Source organism: Gopherus flavomarginatus, chromosome 10 (genome assembly GCF_025201925.1).
Source record: "Gopherus flavomarginatus isolate rGopFla2 chromosome 10, rGopFla2.mat.asm, whole genome shotgun sequence".
NCBI classification, from domain to species: Eukaryota; Metazoa; Chordata; order Testudines; family Testudinidae; genus Gopherus; species Gopherus flavomarginatus.
The window spans coordinates 79,999,725-80,025,302 of record NC_066626.1 but is presented as its reverse complement, the minus strand read 5'-3'; the positions used below and the strand labels follow the sequence as shown (position 1 = coordinate 80,025,302).

General features: G+C 46.4%; 1 protein-coding gene across 4 annotated transcripts in view; it reads right to left on the bottom strand.

Moving 5' to 3' along the window:
- ARPC2 (actin related protein 2/3 complex subunit 2) overlaps nucleotides 1-25,578 on the bottom strand; it is a 65,899-nt gene that overhangs the window by 18,937 nt on the left and 21,384 nt on the right. The window contains exons 2-7 of one of the 4 annotated variants that reach the window (XM_050917138.1): nucleotides 18,569-18,649; nucleotides 8,866-8,900; nucleotides 7,588-7,700; nucleotides 4,729-4,774; nucleotides 3,909-4,095; nucleotides 3,229-3,322 (exon numbers count right to left, since the gene is read on the bottom strand). In XM_050917138.1, coding sequence (XP_050773095.1) covers nucleotides 3,229-3,322; nucleotides 3,909-4,095; nucleotides 4,729-4,774; nucleotides 7,588-7,700; nucleotides 8,866-8,900; nucleotides 18,569-18,642 — 549 coding nt within the window. In that variant the 5' untranslated portion in view covers nucleotides 18,643-18,649. Of the gene's footprint in view, nucleotides 1-3,228; nucleotides 3,323-3,908; nucleotides 4,096-4,728; nucleotides 4,775-7,587; nucleotides 7,701-8,865; nucleotides 8,901-16,631; nucleotides 16,653-18,568; nucleotides 18,749-25,578 lie in introns of those variants that run through there. The other 3 variants (XM_050917142.1, XM_050917141.1, XM_050917140.1) reach the window with 3 other exon arrangements.

The following is a 25,578-nucleotide window of genomic DNA, read 5'->3' as shown; positions in this document are numbered from 1 at the left end:
ATGGACCACAGCGTTTGTTTTTAAGTGGTTTAGATAAGGGTTCTGAAAGTGCAGGCAGAATGTCAGACGGATGAAATCTCAGCCTGCCAAACTCAAAGCAGTTACATAACATGCAAACTGTTTATTAGAAGAGAAGAACTCTAGTTTGGCTAAGTGACAACTACGATGGGAAAAACAGTCTACAAATAATTTATTTTTTAAGACTGATATGAAAAAGCACTTACCCCAGGCTCTAGGCATAGTTATAATTTTTCAAACACACCACAAGCAATACTAAAAAAAAAACCCCAATCCCCTAAGACAGCCTATTAGTGCAGACTATGGCAGTTTTTAAGGTGGAACACATTTAAATATACAGGGCTGGAAGGGACCTTGAGAGGCCAAAGTGCAGCCCACTGCACTGATGCAGGACTAAGTAAACCTAGACCACCCCTAGCAGGGTTTGGTCCAACCTGTTCTTAAAAACCTCCAGTGAGGGAGTTTCCACAACTTCCCTTTGAAGCCTATTCCGCAACTTAACTACCCTTATAGTTAGAAAGTCTTTCCTAATATTTAACCTAGATCTCCCTTGCTGCAGATTTAGCCCATTACTGCTTGTCCAACCTTCAGTGGACATACAGAACAACTGATCACTGTCCTCTTTATAACAGCCCTTAACATACTTGAGGACTTATCAGGTCCTGCCCTCAATCTTTTTCCAAGACTAAACATGCCCATTTTTTTTTAACCTCTTGTTATAGATCAAGTATCAGAGGAATAGCGGTGTTAGTCTGGATCTGTAAAAGCAGCAAAGAGTCCTGTGATGCCTTATAGACTAACAGACGTATTGCAGCATGAGCTTTTCGTGGGTGAATACCCACTTCTTCGGATGCATTTCGTATAACCCACGAAAGTTCATGCTCCAAAACATCTGTTAGTCTATAAGATGCCACAGAACTCTTTGCTGCTGTTATAGGTCAGATTTTCTAACCCTTCAATCATTTTTGTTGCTCTCCTTGGGACTTTCTCCAATTAATCCGTAACTGTCCTAAAGTACAACGACCAGAACTGGGCACCATGTTCCTGTTGAGGCCTCCCAGCACTGAGCAGAACGGGACAATGACCCCCCATGTCTCACATACGGCACTCCTAGTAATACTTCCCAGAATGAGATTAACCTCTCTTTGGAAATGCATCACATAGCTGACTCATATTCAATTTGCAATCCACTATAATCCCCACATCCTTTTCAGCAGTACTACAGCCTAGCCAGTTATTCTCCATTTTGTAGTTCTGCATTTGAGTTTCCTTCCTAAGTGAAGTACTTTGCATGTGTCTTTATTGAATTCCATCTTGTTGACTTCAGACCAATTCTCCAATTTGTCAAGATCCTTTTTAATTCTAATCCTGTCCTCCAAAGTGCTTGCAACCCCTCCCAGCTTGGTGTCATCTGCAATTTTATAAACATACCCTCTACTCCATTACTCAAGTCACTAATGAAAATACTGACGACTACCAGACCCAGGACTAGCCTCTGCAGGACCTCACTAGATGCGCCCTCCCAGTCTGACAACAAACCATTGATAACTATGCTTCGAGGGCAGTCTTACAATCAGTTTGTATTCATTTTATAGTAATTTTATCTAGACCACATTCTCTAGTTTCTTTATGAGAATGTCATGTGGGTCTTCTCCTGCTGATAATTGCTCATCTTAATTAATTAGTCTCTTAGAGTTAATATGGCTACTTCCACCTTTTCATTTCTGTATGTATATATATCTCCTTACTATATGTTCCATTCTGTCCATCTGAAGAAGTGGGCTGTAGTCCACAAAAGCTTATGCTCAAATAAACGTGTTAGTCTCTAAGGTGCCACAAGTCCTCCTGTTCTTTTTGCGGATACAGACTAACACTGCTGCAACTCTGAAACCTAAAATCAAGATAAATCATGGCTACTGCTTTCCCCCATTCACTAGGCCAGAGACTCTGTCAAAGAAGGAAATGAACTTGGTTTGGCATGATTTGTTCTTGACAAATCCACGCTGGCTAGTCCTTAGAACACTATTAAACTCTAGCTACTTACAAATGTATTAATAAATTGTTCCAGTATCTTTCCAGATATCGACGTTCGGCTGACTGGCCTAGAATTCCCCAGATCTTCTGTTCCCCTTTTTACAAGTAGGAATTTTGTTTGCCCTTCTCCAGTCCTCTAGCCTCACCAGTCCTCCAGGAGTTCTCAAAGATAATTGCTAATGGTTCTGAGATTGCTGCAGTTAGTTCCCGAAGTAGGCCCTGCCAACTTGAATACATTTGACTTGTCTAAATATTCTTTAACCCATTCTTTTCCCATGTTGGCTTGTATTTCTTCCCCCTCGCTGTTAATATCAACTGTGTTGGCTATAGCATTCCCTTGAGCAATGTTTTTATTGAGAGAAGCTATATGCTTTAAAAGGATTCATTCTTGACACAAAGAAGAAAACAGCCTGATTCCTGAATGTAGCATAACATTGATCCACTGAGGCAGGACCACCCCTAGACAAAACGGCGCCCAGGCAAGGAGTATTTTCAGCACACTCCTCCCCCACATTTATTAAAATTTTCAATACCTTATTTTTATTGCATTTGTAGCCCATGTCACAACTTTGATGCACGACTTGCATGCATGATTTATTCTTGTTGTATAAGACAATACATTTGCATGCTAGGTTCTGTGAATCTGTATTTATTCAAGCCATATATAAGCAAAGAAAAAATTCATTTCCTCTAAGCTTTCAGAATTACACAATAAAACAAAGGTTTGCTCTGATGTTCTCTGTCAAAATTCAACCTTCCCCCAAAGTGCTGACTTCTAGCTGGCTACTGCTGAAACTCACACCGTGGGTGGCTGCATTTTAGTGGAACTGTGTGTATGCTGAAGTATTTTGTGATGAAAGGAGTTTCGTAAATATGTAATATGATCAACTACGTTAAGCCAGCAAGGAATTCAATAATTAAAGACACCAACACGACAGACCAGATTAGAAGAGATACTGTCTAAGCTCATTAACATGATACGGCCATCCAGTGGAGTTCTGTCCCACAGAGCATAGGCTGCTGTGCAGCAGTGACATGCATTAAGCCCCCGGTGATCTCACTTCTGTTCAGTATCTACTTGTTCAGTGATTCTACTTACAGAAGAGGTGTATATATTTCTGGATGTTGCCATTTATAAACACCTATAAACAACTCAATGTCCTTCAGGTTCCATACCTGCATGAACACCTTTCCAATCACCACGTCATCGTCATCCTTAAATACTGTGCTGAACACAACCGTGACGCGGTCCTTCTTTGATTCAACGTACCTAGAGGAAAACCAAGCCACTGTGAGGACAGGCTTAAAACTTCACATCTGGAACACACACAGCTTGCAAAACAGTTTGCTGCTGCCACATATAACCCAGATGAATGAGGCACAGCCACCAGGTGATCTGTGTCAGCGTATTCTTGTGATAAGTCACAAGATGGGCTCCATGGAGAGAACTGTAGTAACTGCAGGAAATACTGGCCATATGCAGGGCCAGCTGCTGGAACATATCAAACCCCCCCTTGGCCTGGAAACTTGAGCATTCCACAGGGAACAAGGCATAGCATTTGAGTGTCAAACTCCATTGTCCCGCACAGTAAAAAGTGATGTCACTAATAGGTCATTTGGTATTAAACCTCTGTCAGTCAGATGGACTTGTGTTGTCTTAGCTACACACCACTGACAGGCTGAAGGATAAGCAAGCCACCACATAAAACACTGGGAACTTCAGAGCTTACCACAGTATTTCCTACACGTTTGAACACAAAGCCCTGGAGCAGATTTAAACACTGCCAGGCAGAACTTTCCTGTGCTGATAAACGCTTTGGGAGCGGCAGGACAGGGGATGCACTCTGCATGCTTACATCGTCTCATCGTCCCTGTAATGGATGACAGCTCTCTTCTCCCCATCCTTCCCCTCTTCCTGGCATTTGAAATACTTCTCGAAGACAGAGGCAAAGCAGTTCCGCTTCAGCATGCCAGCTTGGTGCACAATGGAATCCTTGGCTGCAGGAAGATTCTCCAGGTCATATAGCAAAGAGACATTGTAACCTGGAAAGGGAGGTTAACCCATCTTTAATCATTTATAATCCTACTTAAATAAGAGAAGTTAGACACTTTCAGAATCAAAATCCTACTGTGCAAACCCCTCCACATTAGCTTGTAGCTTGTTTCCTTCTTCTCACCCCTTCCGAAGCACTAAAGGGCGTGGGACCCCACTAATGTCAGCGTGTGACACTTGCTAACCCAGAGGAGGGAGCGGCCACCTAACTGAACTCAGAGGGGGCAATGGTAAGATTAAGCTTTCTTTCCTCATCTCAAAGGCAGAAGTGATGGCTCAGTAGTTCCTGCTCCTAAATTTTGTAATGACTGAGTAGGAAGAGAGGTTGTTACAAGTAACCATGGTTTTCTGAATCTCATTAAATGCGTGTCAGTCTTATCACACAGAACAAAAATCCCTATTGTGAGGAATGGAGGCTCTCTCGGGGGTGGAAACACACTCTGCCCTGCTGTACCCAACCCACCTTGATTTTTTGGGGGGTTGTTTTAAATGCCTTTCAGTTGCACTAAGAGCCCAACTGTGTCAAAGCGCAGTGCTCCTCGGAACCTCATTTATAAAGCAGCAAGGGTCACCGTTGCTGTCTGCACACATTTAAAAAAAAAATTAATTATACTCAGGCTTACCTGCTTCTGGGTTTACCAAGAAGTTTCCATACACTCTCTTCAATAACTAGGAAACAGACAAAACATCGGCAGTGTAAGTCTTTCCCTCCCAGCACATTCTGCTCTTTTCCCTAACACCTTCTCCCTTTTTTCAAAGGCCCCGCATCAGCTATCTGGACCCTGGTTTAGGCCATGTCTGGTCTTCAGCCAAAACCCTAAATTATGGGCTTCTGCATGCAGAGCCTGAACAAGCCTGTGGCTGGCCTCACTGAAAATTAGTCTCAGGCTTCCATGTTTTACAGAACTAGCTTCCATCTATACTTGGAACAGGCCTCCCATGTAGACTATGGTTCCTCAGCTATGGACTCTGGTGCGGAACTGCTGTCCAGAATCAAAACTTTCATTTTAAAAAAGGTCTAGCCTTTACAGTGGCAGAGATAATCTTGAAAACCTGAATCAAGCCCAAATCAATTCAGCAACACCTGCCTGCTTCAGGCTCTCTGCAGACAATAGCTCGAAGAGATGTGAACTGCCTTATTCATCTCAAGGAGAGCTCTGGGAAAGCCGTGATTCCAAGGTGTAAAATTCACCATTTTGTTTTTGTTTTCTGTCTCCTCGGCCTGCACCCACACCTTGCTCTGCAGTTCCTCAGAGGGGTAGCCGATTACAATGCATGATCTCTCCACGGTTCCATGGGTCAGGCAGCAGGGGCTGGGCAACCAGAGAGGAAGGGGCAAACCAAAAGCACAGAAGCTAAAGAACAGTGCAGCAGCGAGGGAGATTACCCACTGAAGCCAGCTATAAGCCAATCCTTCCTCGCCCCCATTCCCTGGCACATATGGGGCTGGGGGAGGGAGGTTCTGTGCCAAGCTGCTTGGATAACATCCCAGGAGCTGAGCCATCTAGACTGCAGAGCGAAAGAAGGTATCTTCAAAAGTAATGGGTGCTGAATTTCACATCAGTGACTATTTTCAACTATGAGCTGTAGGGAGCTGGGAATGAGAAGCATTTCATAGCAACAGAATAAATGAACACTGCAGCTAAATTTAGGGGTGCTTGCTGCAGAAATTGGTCCCATTATGCCACCTAGTGCACAGGGCCCTGATTTTGCATGACAGGAGACAACATTTAGCTGACCCTATCTGCTAACGGACTTTGCATCAAGGATTAAGTGATTGTTGCACGCCAACACCCACATTCAGTGATCAGCTGAGGACAATGCAGATATTTAAGCTGCGATGGGAATGGCCAGTCTGCACTCCTCATGCCATCAAGGGTGCTGGCGAGACCACCAACTGCAGCAGGGGACACTAAATCTAGTCTTCTGCAAAAGACAAACTAATTATTTAAATGATTTTTATTTTAAAATGGAATTGTCCTTTCCAAGTGCAAGCGCGTGATGGATTTAGTTAGTGATTTGGAAACCAACACGTATATTTGTATTTTAAAAAATATCATAATTCTCCCTCTCATGAAGAAATACACTGAGAATCTATATTGGGGGAGCCAGAAAAGAGGCCCTAACCTTCCACATGGAAGTGCAACCCACAGAGACTACAGATCCCACATAGCTGCGTGGGTGAAGACGGAACATGACGCTCCAGCTGGGTCTACGCAGAACTTCATATTAAAATCTCTCACCAGCGCTGCAATGCAATTGTCAGAATGGTTGTTTGGCATATTTACTACGCACAGGGTAGTCCTGGCTCAGAGCGGCTCTAAGCCACATGGAGTAAAAACGCTGGCAGTTGGTCTACGCTAGCGCTGCCAGTGTTCTGATCACTAGTGGATTGCACTGATGGGAGATTTTAATAAAAAGTTAAATGCAGACAAGGCTTCTGGGAACCTGTAGTTTCCACAGGCTGCACCTTCTTATTGAAGGGAAGGGCAGCATCAACCTGCTCCTTTACACACTGGTTAAGTGTGGTCCTCTGGCTGTCAGTAAGTTCCCACTGCATCCCATGGCTAAACAAACTGAGTATTCCTGAACAATGTCACTAGCAGGCAGTAACAAGATAATCAAACCACTCGTACTTATTCAAGCACAGTCTGACCATTCAAACTCTCGGAATTCTCTAGGTTTGAGACACTTTCCAGTCATGCGTAAGTAACTCCAAGAATTATGAGCAATTTCCCCCTATTTTCACAGGAAAAGGCAACAGAAGACACCCAAAGGTAAAGTGCTGCATGTCTCTCTGCTGAGACGTGCGGCATGAACCCCATTAGGTAACAGGAGGAGATCTGAAAACTAATTCAGGAACTGAGTCATACTTCCTGCTTCAAGATCCAACCACAACGCACAGATGTTCATAAAGGCCTTTTCTTTCTACCATAAATGGCTCTCTGCAGCATTAGCACAGTTGAACAGGAACTAAACCTGCTACAAAAGCGGAACGAGGCAGCCTTTCATTTGCTTCAAAGTGTGGTTAGACTGAGAAAAGCAACACTGTGGGATTCCATATTTATTCACACTGTGACTTCCTTAGCAAGCAAGTTCAGTTTACAAGAGGCTATTTCTAACTGTTGGTGCCCTACACGCCATAGGGGAATCTGAAAAATCAGCTGTGCTCTTCTACCTCTCATGCTTTCATCAGTAACAAAGGCTCTAACTGGAACTTATCATATATCGATAGGAACAGAATTTAGCCTGTTCTTCCAGAATTGTGCACACACTGTGTTGGCGATGGGAGTAACACGGTGTCTATTACGTGGTGCAACTTTACAGACACTTTTCTAACCTGCAGGGCCTTGGTAGGACCTTGATCCATCGTAATCAGTGAGTCCCCTCATGGCAGTCAAGTACATACAACAGAAAGTGTGCGCAGGATCAAGGCCTACAATCCCAGGAAGAAAGGGAAAACCGGAAATGTGGCCACTCACCTCATCAGCACCATGTTCCTGTAGCTCTTTGTAGAATTTCAGAGAAATACTGATCATCACTTTCGTCTTGTCTCCATTGGGGTTGGAAATATGATAAAGGACTCCATCGAAATCTTGGAAGGAAGCAGAGGAGAGGGAGGTTAGGAACTCATGTAATTCCTTAGTTCCAAAGCATTGCATAATGTGAAAGTTTTTCAAAATAGGAACTGTATGGTATAAAGATCTCCCATATAACAGGGCCCTCGAGCACAGCAGTCTGTAATTAAGGAAAGTTATGAGGAATACTGGAGATTAGTAACAACGACACCAATGATCCCTGACAACTTTGTATCCCAAGTTAAAGTTTAGCTCAGTTTTGTTTCAACTGTCACTGACAAATCTGCCACATTCTGAATCCATACAAGCATATTGAGCCGAAGAGATCTCTCAGATGGTTAACTTCTGTCTCTCCACTTGGCGTGAGGGTTGCCATTGGCACCCACATGTCTGACACACACTGCACTATGTGGCTTACAAATATCTGAAAGTGGGGAATTCGAAAGCCTGACGAGCAGCTGGAAGCACTTAAGCAGAGAGCAGCCAGGGCAGTAGCGGAGTCCCTGGGCAGTTTTTTTTCCAAGGCTCCTGCTTTGGTTCAGAAGGCAGAATGGGCTGTAAGGCCTCTGTTTTGTTTAATTTAAAAGCTCTGCTTAAATTGGGTTTCTCCACAGAGCAGTACAACTCTAACTGGTAATTGGAATCTAAAATTTGAACTGCATGATGAATACTCACTTATAGTTTTCAAATTAAATCCCATCTCATTGGAGACTAAGCTACAGGGAACAGGCTTTCAGTTTTTCTCGGCCATTTGAGTGCTTATCATCCTAAATCAGACTCCTATCTGCTACATCCAGATGGGTGTTACATACCTCATTACACATGACATTATGGGCATGAAACATCCTGGCACATAGGGTAAACAAGTTACAACCATTTAGTTCATTCACTTTAGAAGTGTTGTGACCATTTAATTCATTGTCACCGGGCAAGTGCATCAGGTGAGGAGGATGGATGGAGAAAAGAGCCTAACCAATTCCAAGCACAGTTCTTTAAATGATTCAGCCAACAGAAAAGCCTACTAAATATACTGTGTGGCATATGCACATAAAGGCGCAGGTTTGTCAATGAAACAACCCTCTCCGTGTGGTGCTAGGTGAATTTGAGTACACCAGACATTGCGATAGTCAGGCCAGACAAGTTTGAATTTTTAAAAAGAGATGAAAATGTTGTGAAACGTACCTGCAAATGTTACTTCTACTGCCTCTGGTTTGTTCCTAAAGAACAGAAAACATCCGATGTCAAAAATCAAATCACAGCCCCCTTAAAATTGTACAGAAACATGGGTTTACTCGTTTTAAAAAGTCACAGGTCCACGTTTCTGATTAGGAAAAGTGGCTTTTTCCAAAAGCCCCAACTGTATAACTCCTTAATACTATTCAATTAGGAAAGATGTTACTGACAAGAGTTCTGTACTTTGCCATCTCCCCATCACTCTCACGGTGAGCAATGATTTTACCTCAACCGCTATACCCAGCTTTTGAAAACAATCTTGCCATTTTAGTATGATATTATTCATAGTCTATTAATAGATACCAGAATTCTGCATTGGAGTCTGAGATCCTAAGCAATTCACAATGCATATGTAGCCTTAACATTACTAAGAAATGCATTTTAAAAACAAAAAAAAATTATTTTTAGCCTCCCAAGATGACAGTTCCAGAGTTGGTAGTCCCCCGGCAAGCATGGACATCATCATAACCATGTAAAGCATGGCATGGAACTGCAGCCCTTACAGTACTTTAGGTGTTGGCAATGCCACAGAAAGACCCTTCCTCTGAGCTTGGATCCTAGTAGGTGAACAGAACAGGAAGCTTTTCAAATGTGTGTTTCATTGTATAAATTTAAACTGTACCCAGGCATTCTGTTTGTAATTTAGGATCCCAAACAAATCTAAATATTTAAAATATTTCACTTTACCTTCAGACGCTCTAAGCTTAAAAGCTTAACAACAAAACCCTGAAAGGTTGCATTTCTCCAGGCAAGGGAGTTAAACTGGCACTAACTACTCTGATGGAACTGAGTGCTTATGAAGGGTGAACTTGCTATGATCCATGAGTAATGGTTTGCTTGCTGCCTCTGCATCCTGAGGGGTGCTGTTGAAACCATAGCCACTAAGGTGGCATTCTCTGATGGGAAGAAATACAAAGGTAGCAGTAAGGTATGGGCAGGGAATTCTATAGGGGACAAACAAGGTAAACAATTTGGAAATTAGAGGGACCAGGTGGGGTTGGTGATATTTTTTATTGAACTAACATCTGTTGGTGAGAGAGACAAGCTTTCGAGCATATACAGAGCTCTAAACTGCAGAAGTAGGCCCAATAAAAGATACTAACCCCCCCCTCCACTTTGTCTCTCCAGTATCCTGGGACTGACAGAGCTACAACAACACTGCACGTAATCTGGGGATTAACGTTTATCCATTTTGTGGTATATGTCTGCTTATTTTAAAAAGAGACTCTAGTAGCCACTACTTGACTGGGTGCAAATAAGATTATGAAAAACACTGCTTAAAATATCAGGACCAAAGAAACCTCAAGTGAAGGCGTCTGGCTTTCATCCTCACCCAGATGTATCAAAGTAATGACGCAAAAGGCCCAATTCAGCAAATAAATCAAGCTGGCATCTACACAAACAGGTCTTTCAGGGTGTCTGTGGTCACAACCAGGTTGCCCCACTCTAGATGTTTGCTCTTTTGTTGAATCTTGCTCGCTGTAGGCAAGAACACACTGGCAGCTGCTAGGCACACCTTGGCATATTGGGGAAATTACATAAAGGCTGGAGAGAGAGCAGTGGTTTGGAATTTGTTTTCATCCCTTGTTTCAGAGCTGAACAATGTTAATGGATTTTTTGCATGATAAAAGCCACTGCTTTGCCCTGCCATCTGCTCTGTTTGCAGACAGCTCCATTTCAATCATTGCTGCGGAGACCCAGGAATGCAGCAAGGTGTGCCAAGCACAGCACAGACATACAGCAAGACTGATGCAATGAAAGGCATTAAAGCTAGGGCTGAGTGTAATTCATATAATTGCTTTGCTGAGGTCTAAGTGCAAGTGGATTTGGTGGGCTTATCCAGCCCTCACTGGTACTAGCAATGTCATGATGATGAGACGTCACTTCTTACTCTAAGTTAGCAGCTGTGAAAGGCAATAGCCTCCTTCATTACAAAACTGGAGAGTCTCAATCTCTTGCACTGCTGCAGCAGCAAAGATAACACAGCACTTGGAAGAAGTGACGCAAGTTGCCTTGAGGCAGATCTTTTAGTTTAAAAATCACTATTACTTGCTGACCTCTCTCTCTAATCTCTGCTCCCAGCTGGGTCTTTGGAAGTTGCTTCCCACTCCACTTCAGAGGGCACTTCTATATTATAACTTCTGCTCTGGAGTAGGGAGCAGTTCCCAAGTCACATCAAATTAATCTCTGCTCTTAGGTATCAGCCCACAGCAGATAGATAAAAATTCCACTGGTGCATATCTCCTCCCCACACAATTTAAGGTGACTGGCAGGGGGGTTCTGCTCAAGGGAGGTCCGTGAACATAACAACAAAGGGGTCCTAGTGGCCAGGAGCAAAATATTGTGAATAATGTGCATAGCACATTGCGGACTAGCAATATTTCAGCAAAAGTCCCAAGTAAGGAACTTTAAGGTGTTACAATTACACACCCCAGAGTCAGGAAATACTGAAGTTAAGGGTGCACATGCAACCTTAACTCTGCCCTCTCATGCATAGGTAATACAACAGTTTTTAATTACATGATCACACACCATTTGCCAAGCTCAGAGAAACAGTATTTTCTAGAACCTTACCTACAAGTGTAACATCTTCTGCGCCTGTATACTACTCCTGTGCATGCTGGACCAGAGTCCAGGAAAGTATGCTATACACAATACGTGCAGTGAACAAGGCAAAGACTTTGCTTAAGAAGGGAGCAGCCATTTACTTTGCACCTCGCCCTAAATGGCCGTAGAAAAAGGAATACTCACAGGCATTTCTCAACAAGTTTCCCTGCCAGATTTCAACGTAGAGATCAAGTCTAAAAAAATTTCAGCCCCACAGCTAAACGTTTCAGAAGTGTACAAGCAACTGGAAACGGGGGATTAGAATGGAAGTGCTCACACAACACTATCGGGTTAAAATGGGCTCCAAATACAACAGGTGAAGTTGCTGGGATCATGAGTCCTGGCCATACAGATGATGAGCAGCATCCAGCATTTCTCCTGCAGATTGCTGGCAAAATCCATTATAAAAGCTCCTTTCAGATTCTTATATTTAAATACATCACATTGCTTAAGTAAGAGATTCCTTTAAATTCACAACTACAGGAGCTAGCAGTATGTACCTACAGCATCACTGCATATCCAGGTGGCCTGCACTGTGGAACCTTCTTCTTCTTATGTGGCATCTCCATTACTGGAGGTTTGCAACCATGGTAGGCCAGGCCCTACAGCCCTCTGCTCATGTCTTTGTGGATAAATAGTCCTTTTGATCCATGGAGAATACCACATCATCCACCCAAGACCTTCTCTCTCTGCATCCAGCTCTTCCACCATCAGCTTTCCCTTCCTGTGCCTGTAAACATGTATTGCCCTCTGAAGCTCTTAACATTGTGGAACCATGTTCCTCAAAATCAAGTTTACTCAATTTGGCACTGAACTGGAGTTCACTTATCCCCAGTGAACACAGCTCTCTGGTGTCAGCCTGTCTAGTTTTTCCACAACCGCAAGGTTTCAAACAGTATGTCGTCTTCTGCTACAGTGAATAACTTTATCCCTGTGTTGCTATCTCAAGTTCACCTGAGCTGGGAAAATACAACACTCTTTTCTTTTTGCTACCTTCTGTATTAAAAGAGAGAAGAAAGGCTCCCACACCAAAAATAATTCAATCAGCTCCCTTTTTTTGTTACTAACTCTAAATACAAGACAGACCTGATTGACAAATCCATCTGAACCCTGAACCTAAAATGGCAGCACTTCTTACCAAAGGCAGTTGTCCATTTCCCAACACCGTTAATATTAATCAAGTCCAAACCTACACACATGCAATCAAATACTCACTAAATCCTCCATCAAGAACATGTGCTCTGTGCTTAGATGCAAGAATACAAAAAGAAGTCTGGCAGGAACAATTTCTTCCTGCTCAACTTCCTCCCTCAACTGGTTTTTCTAGAAGATTATTACATTGGCTCATCTATTAGCATGTTACATTAACTCCACTTAATGCATGTTGAAGTCCAAATCAGATTTTTCACCCCTTGCAGAACTATAGCATCAAGAAGATCTGCAGCTTCCAACACGCACGTAACAGCAAATCCTCATCTGACAGCACTTCCTCAGCTTTGACTCGGACAAGTGCCAAGTTCTGAAGCTTCACTACTCAGGCTACAAATGTTCGCAGCCACATGTAGCAATAATTAATTTTTTAAAAGAGAGGAAAGATATAATTATAAATCTTGTTCAAACTGTCCTCTCGTCTTCTATATTAATCAAGAGCACGTGCAAATGCAGACTTGGCTAGTAATCGCATCGACAGTCTGACTAGACGATCACAGCTCACAATTAAAATGCCTGGCCCAACCAGCGAAGGCCAGTGAGGGTACTGGCAGAGCTATGCGATGCACAGGTATTCTAATCTCCCACTTTGAAGGATAAAAAGGAACTCCTTCGAAGTGTAAAGCCTTACACCGGGGTTCTCCACCTTTTTCTTTCGGAGGCCCCCCTCAACATGCTATAAAACGCCAAGGCCCAGCGGGGGATGACTCAGGGCTCCGGCCAGGGGCGGAACCCTTGGGCATAGGTGTAGTTTGACTTCTATTTTGGGGCGAGGAGAAAAGGGCCAGCAGGGCTCAAGCCAGCTCTGCACAGCAGGGTCCAGGGAGGGAGCGCCACCCACCTATCTGGGGCTGTGTGCCAGTGGCTGCTCTCCGAGGGCTCTGCCAGTCCCAGAGCCAGGTCCGCATGTGGGTAACCTCGACCGGCTGCAGCAGCAGTCAAAAGGGGCTGGGAGCTGAGGAACAGCCGCAAACCCTAGTGCCAGCAGCATATGGGGGAATGCCACAGCTGCCCACTCCATAGCACCACCAGCCAGAGGAGCAGCTGCCTCTCACTGTCTGGCTCCAGTTTCCAGCCTACGATCTGGCCAGAAGGTGAGTGCCCCCACGACTGCCCCACTCTGGGTAAAGCACTGCCATCTGGGGGGAGGCAACAGCTTCATGCCCCCTGAACTCTGCCTATGGGCTCAGGGCTTCAGCGGGAGGAGGTCAGGCAAAGCTTGGGGTTTCAGCTCCCTGCCACTCTGACTTCAGGGAAGGAACGGGGAGCTCGAGCTTTCAGCTCCACAGGGAGGCACCAGGGACAGGGCTTCAGCCTCATGTAGTTCCTGTGGCAGGGAGGAGGAGGTTGAACCTTCAGTCCAGTGGGGGAACCTCCCACCAGGGTTCAGGGTTTCAGCAGTGGGGACCCACCGACCCCCTGAAGGGGCTCAAGAACCCTCAGGAGGCTGCAGACCACTGCTTGAGAACTGCTGCCCTACAGGACAGAGCACCACTTTGCAATCACTGGGATCCATGTACAGAGGGGTAAGACAGCATCTCATGATGCCTGATACAGCTTACAATGACCTGCGTTACACCTAGGGAAGGATCAAAGCAAGGAGGCATGATCTACTGGTCACAGCCGGAGACCGGGAGTCAAGGGCTCTGAATTCTGTTACTAGCTCTGACACTCTTTGACCCTGGCCACGTCACCTCTCCATCCTAGCATTTCCCCTCATTTATAAGGTGGAGAAATGAACCTGGTGTGAAACTTGTTCATAAAATGCCCTGGGCTCCTTGGCTGAAAGGCACAACAGACGTTCAGTGTATTAACAGTACTGGGACAAGGCACAGCCAAAGAAACATATCTGGAGCATTGCTCCATCACATATAGCACCATAACCACACACACATCCTTTCTGGTTCGCAGCAGACACACTGCAAGCATTCACCTTGCCGGCCTTGTGCTGTCTGCTGGGGGACTCCATGAGAGAACCAATTGATAAGTTAAGTCCAGGCTTAAAAAAATCCACTTTCCCAGTCACCTCTTGCAAGCCTTCCCTGGACAGCCTGGGAATCCAAGCCATCAATTTGATATCTACTTTTGGCTACACATTTAGTTCTCTGGCTAGGACCCCCATTTTTCTTTATTAACCACCAAGAGTGTGCTCGGGTGCTGTTCAAGACATGGTGCATGCCTGGAGGAGCTTACATTCTAAACGGACAGGTTACCCAAGTCAGACATCCTGGTTCTGCTGCAATTCCTGCTCAAATGATTTAAGACAATAACACAAAGACGTTTTAACTATTCAACAGAAGCATGTCTGAGACAAACTCCCAACCACGACATCCTGCAGAGTTCCAACAGTTCTAAAATCATTTTAAAGGTGAGAGGGCAAACGCAAATAGTTAACAGTAACCACTTTTACTCTCAGGGCTGCTTTCTCACTGTAGGGCACAAATGCCGAAGCATTCTGCTGCAGAAGATGCAACAGTGTCCAGCAACGAAGGAGTTAAAGTGACATGTATGAAGTAATAAGGGCAATAAATTGTGTGGCTACAGCTTTAAAGGCTCTATAAACCCAACATTAAAGATGGCATGGCTGCATTTTTGGCATGGCTGCCAAAGGAGTCATAGATACTATCATTTACATGGATTTTTCTTTATAAACACCACGCAGGACTTGACATTCTGGGATTCTTGCATACTGGTGGGTGGATGTAATGAACCATCAAGAACCTCATTCAACTTGGCAGCTCTCATGGTTCGAGTGAGAATGAAGAGCTCAGCACTACATGAAACCAGATCAGTAAATTCTTAACAAGAATTTAAATCCTCCAGAGGAAAGAAAAGATTTTTTTAAGAGACACATAAGGTCCTATCCTGTAAAGTGCTATTAATCTGTCTTTTAAGGTGCCTATCACATTGGTAATTTCCATGGGAGTAAATGGAACTCACATTTTGCAGGATCACACTTTTACACAGTACATTTCTCAGAGCAGGGAGCTTACTGTCCGGCTATGTATACCAATGATACTATAAACATATCTTAAACTGGAGCTAAGCTGGATTTCAGAAGTAAGTTCTAATATAATTCTATAGAAGTGCAAAGTATCTTTCATCTGAGGCTCTGAAAGTTTTACACAAGGTTGATATCATCCCTGTTCTACATCTGGGAAAACAGAGCTAAGTTAAGTGTCATGACCAAGGTCATATAGCAAGTCAGTGGCAAAGCTGGAATTACAACTCATGCTTTCCAATTCCCAGTCCTGTGTTCTAAACATTAGACATAACTGCCTCTATGATAGCGGGTATGTTCAAGTCTGCCCGCTCTCACCACACACTTGCTCAGTTCAGGTTATCTGGACTAAAGGGGGAAAACAATGATTATTTCAGGTCAGATGTCCAGACTTGATTTGCTCCTGTTACTGAATTCCCATGATTTTGCACTCATCATGACCATCCTGCAATGGTTCCTAAGATATACCCCCCAAAAAAATAGCTAAAATGGCATAAAGCAAATGCCACCTGTGCCACCCCAAGGCTTTAAGCTATCGTTGTGGACAATCATCCATTTTCCAAAAGGATACACACCAGAGTTGTGGTTTGACTTTGAATAATGGAACACATTTTGAGAGCTCAAATTAATAAAGGCATAGACTGAAACCCATGCCATATGACTTATAAGAAACATGACAGCTTCAAAAATACATCCCTGCATGTTTCAGATCCTTGTCTTGGCCCTGTGCTTGCCTGGACAAGAGTGCCTTAGTATCAGCTAGGGAAAAAAATGCAGAAGTTACAACTTCTTCTATCACCATGACCAAGGGACAAAGAAGATACAGAAATAAAGTCTATTTGATACATTTTTAAAAACAAAAGGAGTGTTTAGATTATAATAAAGTAAAGGCAGACACCACATCAGCAAACCAAGTCACTGAGATAAGTGGAACCAATCCAGAAACAGTTGGTATTGCATGCAAGTATGGCCAATGCAGATGTGTGCTTCATTGCAGAGTAGAATAGAAATCTGCAGGCCTGCAACTGTTACAGAAAGAGCAACATGGTGATTTTAGTGGTACAAAGCAACAGAATTTCTGAAGGCTGTACTCTGCTACCTCGACTGTAATAGCTTTATTAGACAAGAACAGTGCCATGTCCTCCAAGCTCCCTCCAACAGGAAGAGCTCCTCAGTATGAAGCCTCATGGCAAATGAGAAACTTTGAGAGAGAGCCTCTCACAGACAATATTTTGCACCATTCAGGCCAGGCAATAGAGGTGCTTTAACAGGGTCAGCTGAGGGCTGTGTGTATAATGGGGTTGCCATGTCTTGGCAAGACTCCTTGCATTAGATGCTTGTAAGGAGAAAGGCAATTTGTTTAGAACTACAGTTACTCTACAGCCTACAAAAACTAATCAGGGATTGAGCAAAGCTGGGTGGCTATTCAGATTCCTATTTTATCACAAGTGGACAAAGATGAGCATGTTAGTGTGTAAGGTCTACGCAATGTCTGAAAGCTAAGGGTGTGGGGGGTAGGAAAAAGCATCTCTCACTTTGCACAGGTTATCACTATTCTGCATACACAAGGCAAATCTCTTCAAAGAAATCTTAGAGTAATAGATAAGAAGTGGAAGAGACAGGAGGCTAGGTCCCTTCCCCCAAGCCTGACAAGGGGCCTGTCAAGCGTTCCTGCATGATGCACAGTGAGTGTGCAGAAAGTGGGCTGGCAACTCCACCCCACTAACAGAGGAAGTACACTTCAGAGACAACGCCAACGCTTTCTGGGCAGACACGGATTTTCCAGGGCCTTGTGTAGACAAGAGTTGGACGGCTTTAACTATACCAGTATAATGCAGAACAAGCCCCCGAAGGTGGATGCAGCTATACCAGTAGAAAAGCGCTCAGACCGGTTTAGCAGATTCCCATACAGGAAGGGGACTAAGCTACGCCGGTATCAGCGCTTTCTGCGCTAGGGGCCGTATCAGCACCAGTCTCAGCACAAATCACCCCCCTTTCTCCTCACCCACACGACGAGCAGAGCTGTGTGCGGCCGGCCTGGAGGTGCCCTTGCTGCCTGGATCTGCCCATGTTCTAGCTGAGCCAGGCCGGGGTCCGGGCCTCAGACACGGGGATCAGGGGCCGGTGGCCCACGCAATCCCGGGCCCTAGTGCTCAGCTAACCGGGGGCAGGTGGCACTTGGCCTGCGCTGCTGAGACCCACCCGCTCCCCCGGCTGAAGGGGCAGGTTCCCCCGCGCGGGGCCAGCGCTCGGGCCGCCGTCCTTCCCCGCCCGGCAGGGCTCGGCCCGGGGCGGCGCCTGCCTCGCACCCACCCCCGGGGAGGGCGCGGCCCCAGCGGCTGCGGAAGTGCCGCACCCCGGGCAGGCGGCGTGTCTGCCCCCGGCTCCGCCACAGCCTCCCCCCGGCCCGGGGCTGCTCTGGGGCCCCACCTCTCGCAGCCCCCCTCACCCGGCCCCCGCCTCAGCCCCTCCCCCGCCCCTGCACACTGCACCCCCACCTCCCCTCACCCGCCCCCCCGCTTCCGCCCCTCCCCCGCCCCTGCACCCCCCTCACCCAGCGCCCCCCGGAGCCCCCCTCACCCGACCCGGGCCCCCCCCTCACCCGGCGCCCCCTGGACCCGCCCCCCCCTCACTCAGCGCCCTCGGACCCCCCCTCACCCGACCCGGGCCCCCCCCTCACCCGGCGCCCCCTGGACCCGCCCCCCCCTCACCCAGCGCCCCCCGGAGCCCCCCTTACCCGACCCCCCGCTTCCGCCCCTCCCCCACCTCCCCTCACCCGGCGCCCCCTGGACCCGGGCCCCCCCCTCACTCAGCGCCCCTCGGACCCCCCCTCACCCGGCGGCCGCGCCCTCGAACTTGAGCGCCAGCGTCTCCTCCACGATGCGGTTGTTGACCTCGAGCAGGATCATGGCGGGGGCGGGACGGGGCGGGGGGGTCTCAGGGACCGAGGCCCGGGAAGGGAGCCGAGCCCGCTGCGCGCACCGGGGACCCGCCCGAGCCTGCGCCGCCGCTTCCGCTCTGTGCCCCGCCCCCTCGCGTCACTTCCGCTTGGAGGCGGGCATGTGCGCGCGGCTCCTGGGCCGGCGGTTGCGTCCTGGTCGTGCGCGCGGGGCGGGTGTTGGGCTGCTGCGCGCGGGATCCCGGCTAGCCTGCAGAATCCGAGTTAGTGCACGGGATCGGCTGGTGTGCACGGGATCCCGGCTAGCCTACAGAATCCGAATTAGCGCACGGGATCGGCTGCTGCGCGCGGGATCCCGGTTAGCCTGCAGAATCCGAATTAGCGCACGGGATCGGCTGGTCTTCACGGGATCCCGGCTAGCCTACAGAATCCGAATTAGCGCACGGGATCGGCTGCTGCGCGCGGGATCCCGGCTAGCCTGCAGAATCCGAATTAGCGCACGGAATCCCCGCTAGCCTACAGAATCCGAGTTAGTGCACGGGATCGGCTGGTGTGCACGGGATCCCGGCTAGCCTGCAGAATCCGAGTTAGTGCACGGAATCCCCGCTAGCCTGCAGAATCCGAATTAGCGCACGGGATCGGCTGGTGTGCACGGGATCCCGGGTAGCCTGCAGAATCCTAATTAGCGCACGGGATCGGCTGGTCTGCACGGGATCCCGGCTAGCCTGCAGAATCCGAATTAGTGCACGGGATCGGCTGGTCTGCATGGGATCCCGGGTAGCCTGCAGAATCCGAATTAGCGCACGGGATCAGCTGGTCTGCATGGGATCCCGGGTAGCCTGCAGAATCCGAATTAGCGCACGGGATCGGCTGGTGTGCACGGGATCCCCACTAGCCTACAGAATCCGAATTAGCGCACGGGATCGGCTGGTGTGCACGGGATCCCGGCTAGCCTGCAGAATCCGAGTTAGTGCACGGGATTGGCTGGTCTGCATGGGATCCCGGGTAGCCTGCAGAATCCGAGTTAGTGCACGGGATCGGCTGGTGTGCACGGGATCCCGGGTAGCCTGCAGAATCCGAGTTAGTGCACGGGATCGGCTGGTCTGCACGGGATCCCGGGTAGCCTGCAGAATCCGAATTAGCGCTCGGGATCGGCTGGTCTGCACAGGATCCCGGGTAGCCTGCAGAATCCGAATTAGCGCACGGGATCGGCTGGTCTGCACGGGATCCCGGTTAGCCTACAGAATCCGAATTAGTGCATGGAATCCCCGCTAGCCTACAGAATCCGAATTAGTGCACGGCATCGGCTGCTGTGCACGGGATCCCGGTTAGCCTGCAGAATCCGAATTAGCGCACAGGTTCGGCTGGTCTGCACGGGATCCCAGTTAGCCTACAGAATCCGAGTTAGTGCACGGGATCGGCTGGTCTGCACGGGATCCCGGCTAGCCTACAGAATCCGAAATAGTGCATGGGGTCTGAGGCTACAAGAGCCTGATTCGTGCAGGGGACGGGCTTGTGCAGGATTCAATCTATTCGAATTTTGAGGGGCAAGAAATATGGATACAGGGCAACCAATGGCTATTGTGTACTTGTATGTTCAGAAAGCCTTTAACAAGTTCCCTCTCCAAAGGATCTTAAGCAAAGTAAACTATCATGGGTTAAGAGGGAAGGTCCTCTCACGGATTGGTAACTGGTTAAAAGACAGTTTTCAGAATAGTCAACATAATCATAAATGATCTGGAAAAAGAGATAAACAGTGAGGTGGCAAAATTTGTAGATGATACAAAATTAGTCAAGATAATTAATTCCAAAGCGGACTCTGAATCGTTACAAAGGGATCTGACAAAACTGGGTGACTGGGCAACCACATGGCAGATTAAGTTCAATGTTGATAAATGCAAAGTAATGCACGTTGGAAAACATAATCGCAACTACATATACAAAATGATGGGGTCTAAATTAGGTGTTACCACTCAAGAAGAGATCTTGGAGTCATTGTTGTTAGTCTCTGAAAACATCCACTCACTGTGCTGCACCGGTCAAAATGAACAGAATGTTAGGAACCATTAGGAAAGGGATAGATAATAAAACAATATATCACATTGCCTCGGTCTAAATCCATGCCCACATCTTGAATGCTGAGTGTAGTTCTTGTCACCCCATCTCAAAAAGATATATTAGCCTTGGAAAAGGTGCAAAGAAGGTCAACTCAAATGACTGGGGGGATGGAACAGCTTCCATATGAGGAGAGATTTTAAAAAGTGGGACTTTTCAGCTTGGAAAAGCGATGACTAAGGGGGATATGATTGAGGTCTATAAAATGATGACAGGTGTGGAGAAAATGACTAGGGAAGTGTTATTTATTCCTTCACATAACAAGTGAGCCAGGGGTCACCTAATGATTTAATAGGCAGCTGGCTTAAAACAAATCTAAGGAAGTATTTCTTCACCTAATGCACAGTTAACCTGTGGAACTCGTTGCCAGGGGTTGTGTGAAGTCCAAAATTATAACAGGGCTTCAAAAATGACCAGATAAGTTCATGGAGAATAGGTCCATCAATGGTTATTAGCCATGGTCAGGGATGCAACCCCATGCTCTGAGGGTCCCTAGCTTCTGACTGTCAGAAACTGTGAGTGGATGACAGGGGATGGATCACTTGATGATTGCCTGTTCTATTCATTCCCTCTGAAGCACCTGACATTGGCCACCATTGGAAGACACAATAGTGGGCTAGATGGACCATTCGTCTAACCCAGTATGGCTGTTCTTATGATCCGCCTTAATGCATGGGATTGGCTTGTGTGCGTGATATCCCAGTTAGCCTACAGGAACTGCATTAGTGAATGGGATGGGCTTGCATGCACAGGATCCTAATTAGCCTACGGGATCCACATTAATGCATGGGATCTGCTTGTGGGTACAGAAATCCAATTAACATGCATGGTCCACCTTAGTGCATGGGATCTGCTTGTGGACATAGCATCTCTATATGTGCATAGGATCCCAATTAGCACACAGGATCCACATTAGTGCACACATCTGCTTGTGTGCACAGAATCCCGAAAAGTGCACAGGTTCTTGTTTGTATAGCATCACAATTAAGCATGCAGCGTTTGCATTAGTGTATGGGATCTGTACGTACGCACAGGATCTGCATTAGTTCAGTGCATTCACTTGTGTGCCCAGGACTCAGTCAAGCGGTCAGAATCTGCATATGCGTGCAGTATGTATCCATGTATTCATCTTGACATGAGTACACAAGTCCTGCACCAAGAACCCGATTGTGCACAGAATCTGCCCTTGGATACAGACCACGGGATCCAGCAAAAAACAGATTGTGCAGAAGCCACAGTAATGCAAATGATCTGTTTGTGTGCAGAGTACAATCTGCATTGCTGCACACACAACAAACCCAAACTTCACTAATGCTTGCCCCCTGCTCGTGCGCACAGAGTCGGTGCGAGCACACAAGCTTCACTTGTGTGCAGAGAAACCACATGGGTGCCCTGATTGCCAAGTACTGCAGGGATCCAGGTAATAGATGTTTTGTTTCGTTTAGCTACATGGAAAATAATTGTCAATAAAACAGACAAATATGAGTATTGGCTCATTTACTGTGGAGATCATGATAAATATGTTCCTAGAGAGATTTGAATCAGGAGAAGGTGTGGATTGATCGCAGGACTGGCAGCACCTACCATTTGATCAAAAAGAGTAACTCCTTAGCAGTCCTAGAATCTTGGTCTCTTATGTGAAATAACCATTAGTGTGTAGGTGGGATCCATCAAGCCAGTGAGTCCCATACAGCATCTGTTAGTATCCCCAGCGCGCAGTTCACCTTAGGACACTGATTGCACCTTGTGTGTTATCTGCACTGCTCATTGGTGCATTTAGTGTGCACAGAATCCAGGTGAGTTCCCATAAACCCATGAGGGTCCGTGGATCCCAGGTGCACAACACGATCTGGGCAGTTGTGATGTTATTGATGTGAACTGTGACTGTATAACTCTTTGTTGCAACCAAGGTCATATAGTGGCACCAAATCTTGTACAAAGGAGGTCATGTAAGATGTCCATGCACAGGTTGTGATTTGCTGGTTATGATTATGCTGTCTGGATGCATGTATTGTTTTTGTATTTAAAGTTATAAGTATTGACTCTATACTGTCTGTATTTCAAACTTGTGCTGTGCTTCAGGGTGGCACCCCAGACAATTTGGCATCAGCACTACCTAGCCTGCTTAATGGCCCATTAAAGACCATCAGCGACACAACTGACCCATTGAGACAAGGCAGATACACCTTGTGACTCAGCAAGGCAGGGACATGCCTAGGGACACAGCTCTAAGGTTTTTCCATGCCATGTGCTGGGTGGCTTGTGGTTGGAACAAAGAAAGCACAAGCCACATGGCAAAAGGACTATAAAAGGCAGCAGCAGCATCTCCATTTTGTCTTCAATCCTGCTTCTTACCTCTGGAGGAACCTTGCTACAAACTGAAGCTCTGAACAAAGGACTCAATGACTCAATGACCCATCCCAGCTGGGGATGTTTGTACTCCAGAGACTTGATTTAAACCTGCAGTTTATTCCGTCACTGCTACAAGCCTGAACCAAGAACTTTGCCATCACTGTATGGAATTGATTCCATTTAACCAATTCTAGCTCTCATCTATATTTCTTTCTTTCATGACTAAACCTTTAGATTTTAGATTCTAAAGGACTGGCAACGGTGTGATTTGTGGGTAAGATCTGACATATATTGACCTGGGTCTGGGGCTTGATTCTTTGGGATCGAGAGAACCTTTTCTTTTACTGGGGTGTAGGTTTTCATAACCATTCGTCCCCATAACGAGTGACACTGGTGGTGATACTGGGAAACTGGAGGGTCTAATGGAATTGTTTGTATGATGTATGGTTAGCTAGTGGGGTGAGACCAAAGTCATCTCTGACTGGCTGGTTTGATTTGCCTTCGAGGTGGAAAACCACCAGCCTGGGGCTGTGACTGCCCTGCTCTAAGCAATTTGTCCTGAATTGATACTTTCAGTTGCGTCCCACCAAAGGCAGCATCATTACAGCAGTGCAAAACATTCCTTTTGTGTGCCCAGAGTGTGGCAAAGTGCCTATATGGGGTCTCTGGAGGGGCTCTGCATGGAGCAGTTGCTTTCGCACGCACCTCAAGCAATTGTGTGACCAACAATAAGTAGCTCCCATTTATACTAAAGTCATTCTCCCAAGGGCTCAAGTAACTCTCACTGAAGTCATCCTACAAGGGTGACCCTGGGAAAATTGAGATCTCATCTAGCACCCTGCCTCCACTGCCGCCCCTAATAGTTCCAATGTGCACTTTGAACACTCAGATCCCAACCCCTGAGGACTTTGGAATCTATTTTACTTTAACATGTAAATCTACATCTGACAGGACATTGCTTCAAAAAGTCACACATCAGGAAGTGCAAATCTGGGTGCAGATGGCAGCGACTTCCCCACCCTGGTCAACTAACCCTCCCTAATAAGCAAACAGGTGGAGTTGCCCTTCCCCTGCTGAATAAGGGCTGGCAGAGACCTAGATGGTGCTTGCACTTGGATGAGAACATTCCTCTGCATCTTGTGTTGTTACCTTTTCACGCTGTGTTAAAAAACTTTGTTTGGAATTCGTCACTTAAAGACCACAAGTCCTTTATGAGGGAGAGGGAGAAATTTCACAGCTAGGAGGGGCCAAGGAGAGCAGGATGTGAATTGTGTTGCAAGGCAATGGGCTGGATCATCAACTCAGGAGAGTCAAGTTCCTTAATCTACAGGACAGGAGCACTATGGCCAAGCGGCAGGACAAGCTTCGCCAACCCATCCCACCAGGGTCCTTTGCCCCTGTCCTGGCACTTCTCAGCTTAGACCAGTGGTTCCCAAACTTTAACAACCTGTGAACCCCTTTCACGAAAATGTCAAGTCTCGCAACCCCCCTCCTAAAAATGAATATTTCCAGGGATTTTCTCCTTTACCTGAGTATAAATTATAAAAGCAGTGATCTTGGAAATACAAAATTTGTTTTATGACATGCTTATTACACACTGTTTATTATTAATGATTATATGTCATTACAGTATTTTTATTACATTATGAAAACGGCAACACTCTTCCAAGATCTCACTTTCATAGCTTGTATCACTTTGAATAAACCTTTATAAGACAGGGCTCCTGTGTTTCATCAAGGAGTATCAGATGTGAAACAGCATGAGGGGATTTAAGAAGCCAACTCAAAGAGTTCCTTCTACATAAGCATTCAGGGCTTGAGCAGTCCAGGCAAACTGCGTACGTTACAACAAAGCTTAAACTTGTTCTTTATAATAATTTTAAAAACAACACTAGCTGCCTACTTAATTTGAAAAACAGCAAAAAATATCCACCACTCTTTCCATTTCTTATAAGGAGTCTTGAAGTGTAAATCTCCTCAGTGTGGTAGATCTGCTTACTTTGATCTGCTTAGCCCTTGGAAGTCCAGGGGCTCCGGGCTGCTGGCCCTGTGCTGCCCAGAGTCCCTAGGGACAGCTTTGTCTGCCACTAGGGAATTTTTTCCTGAGAACCCCCTGTAACATTTCACAAACCCCAGTTTGGGAACCACTGGCTTAGGGGGCCCATCGAGTCCTTGGCTTGTCTTCAGGGCCTCCCATCCAGTACCCATAAGTGAAGTCAGCAACGGTCTACAGGCAGCTGGACTGAGACCACCCTGCCCACTTCAGTAGGTCACTCAACAGCCATGACGTGAGTCAGTTCAACGGGACTGTAGAGGTGTGACAAGCGCTTACAAGTCTGGTTGCCAACTGTGTAAAAGCGACAGGCCTGCGGGTGTCTGAATGTCCTAGAGAAGGCAGATTGGGAGCGTCTGTTCTTCCTGTCTCACAACACAAGCACAGGGGGACATTCGATGGAATTGGAAGTTGGGAAATTCAAAA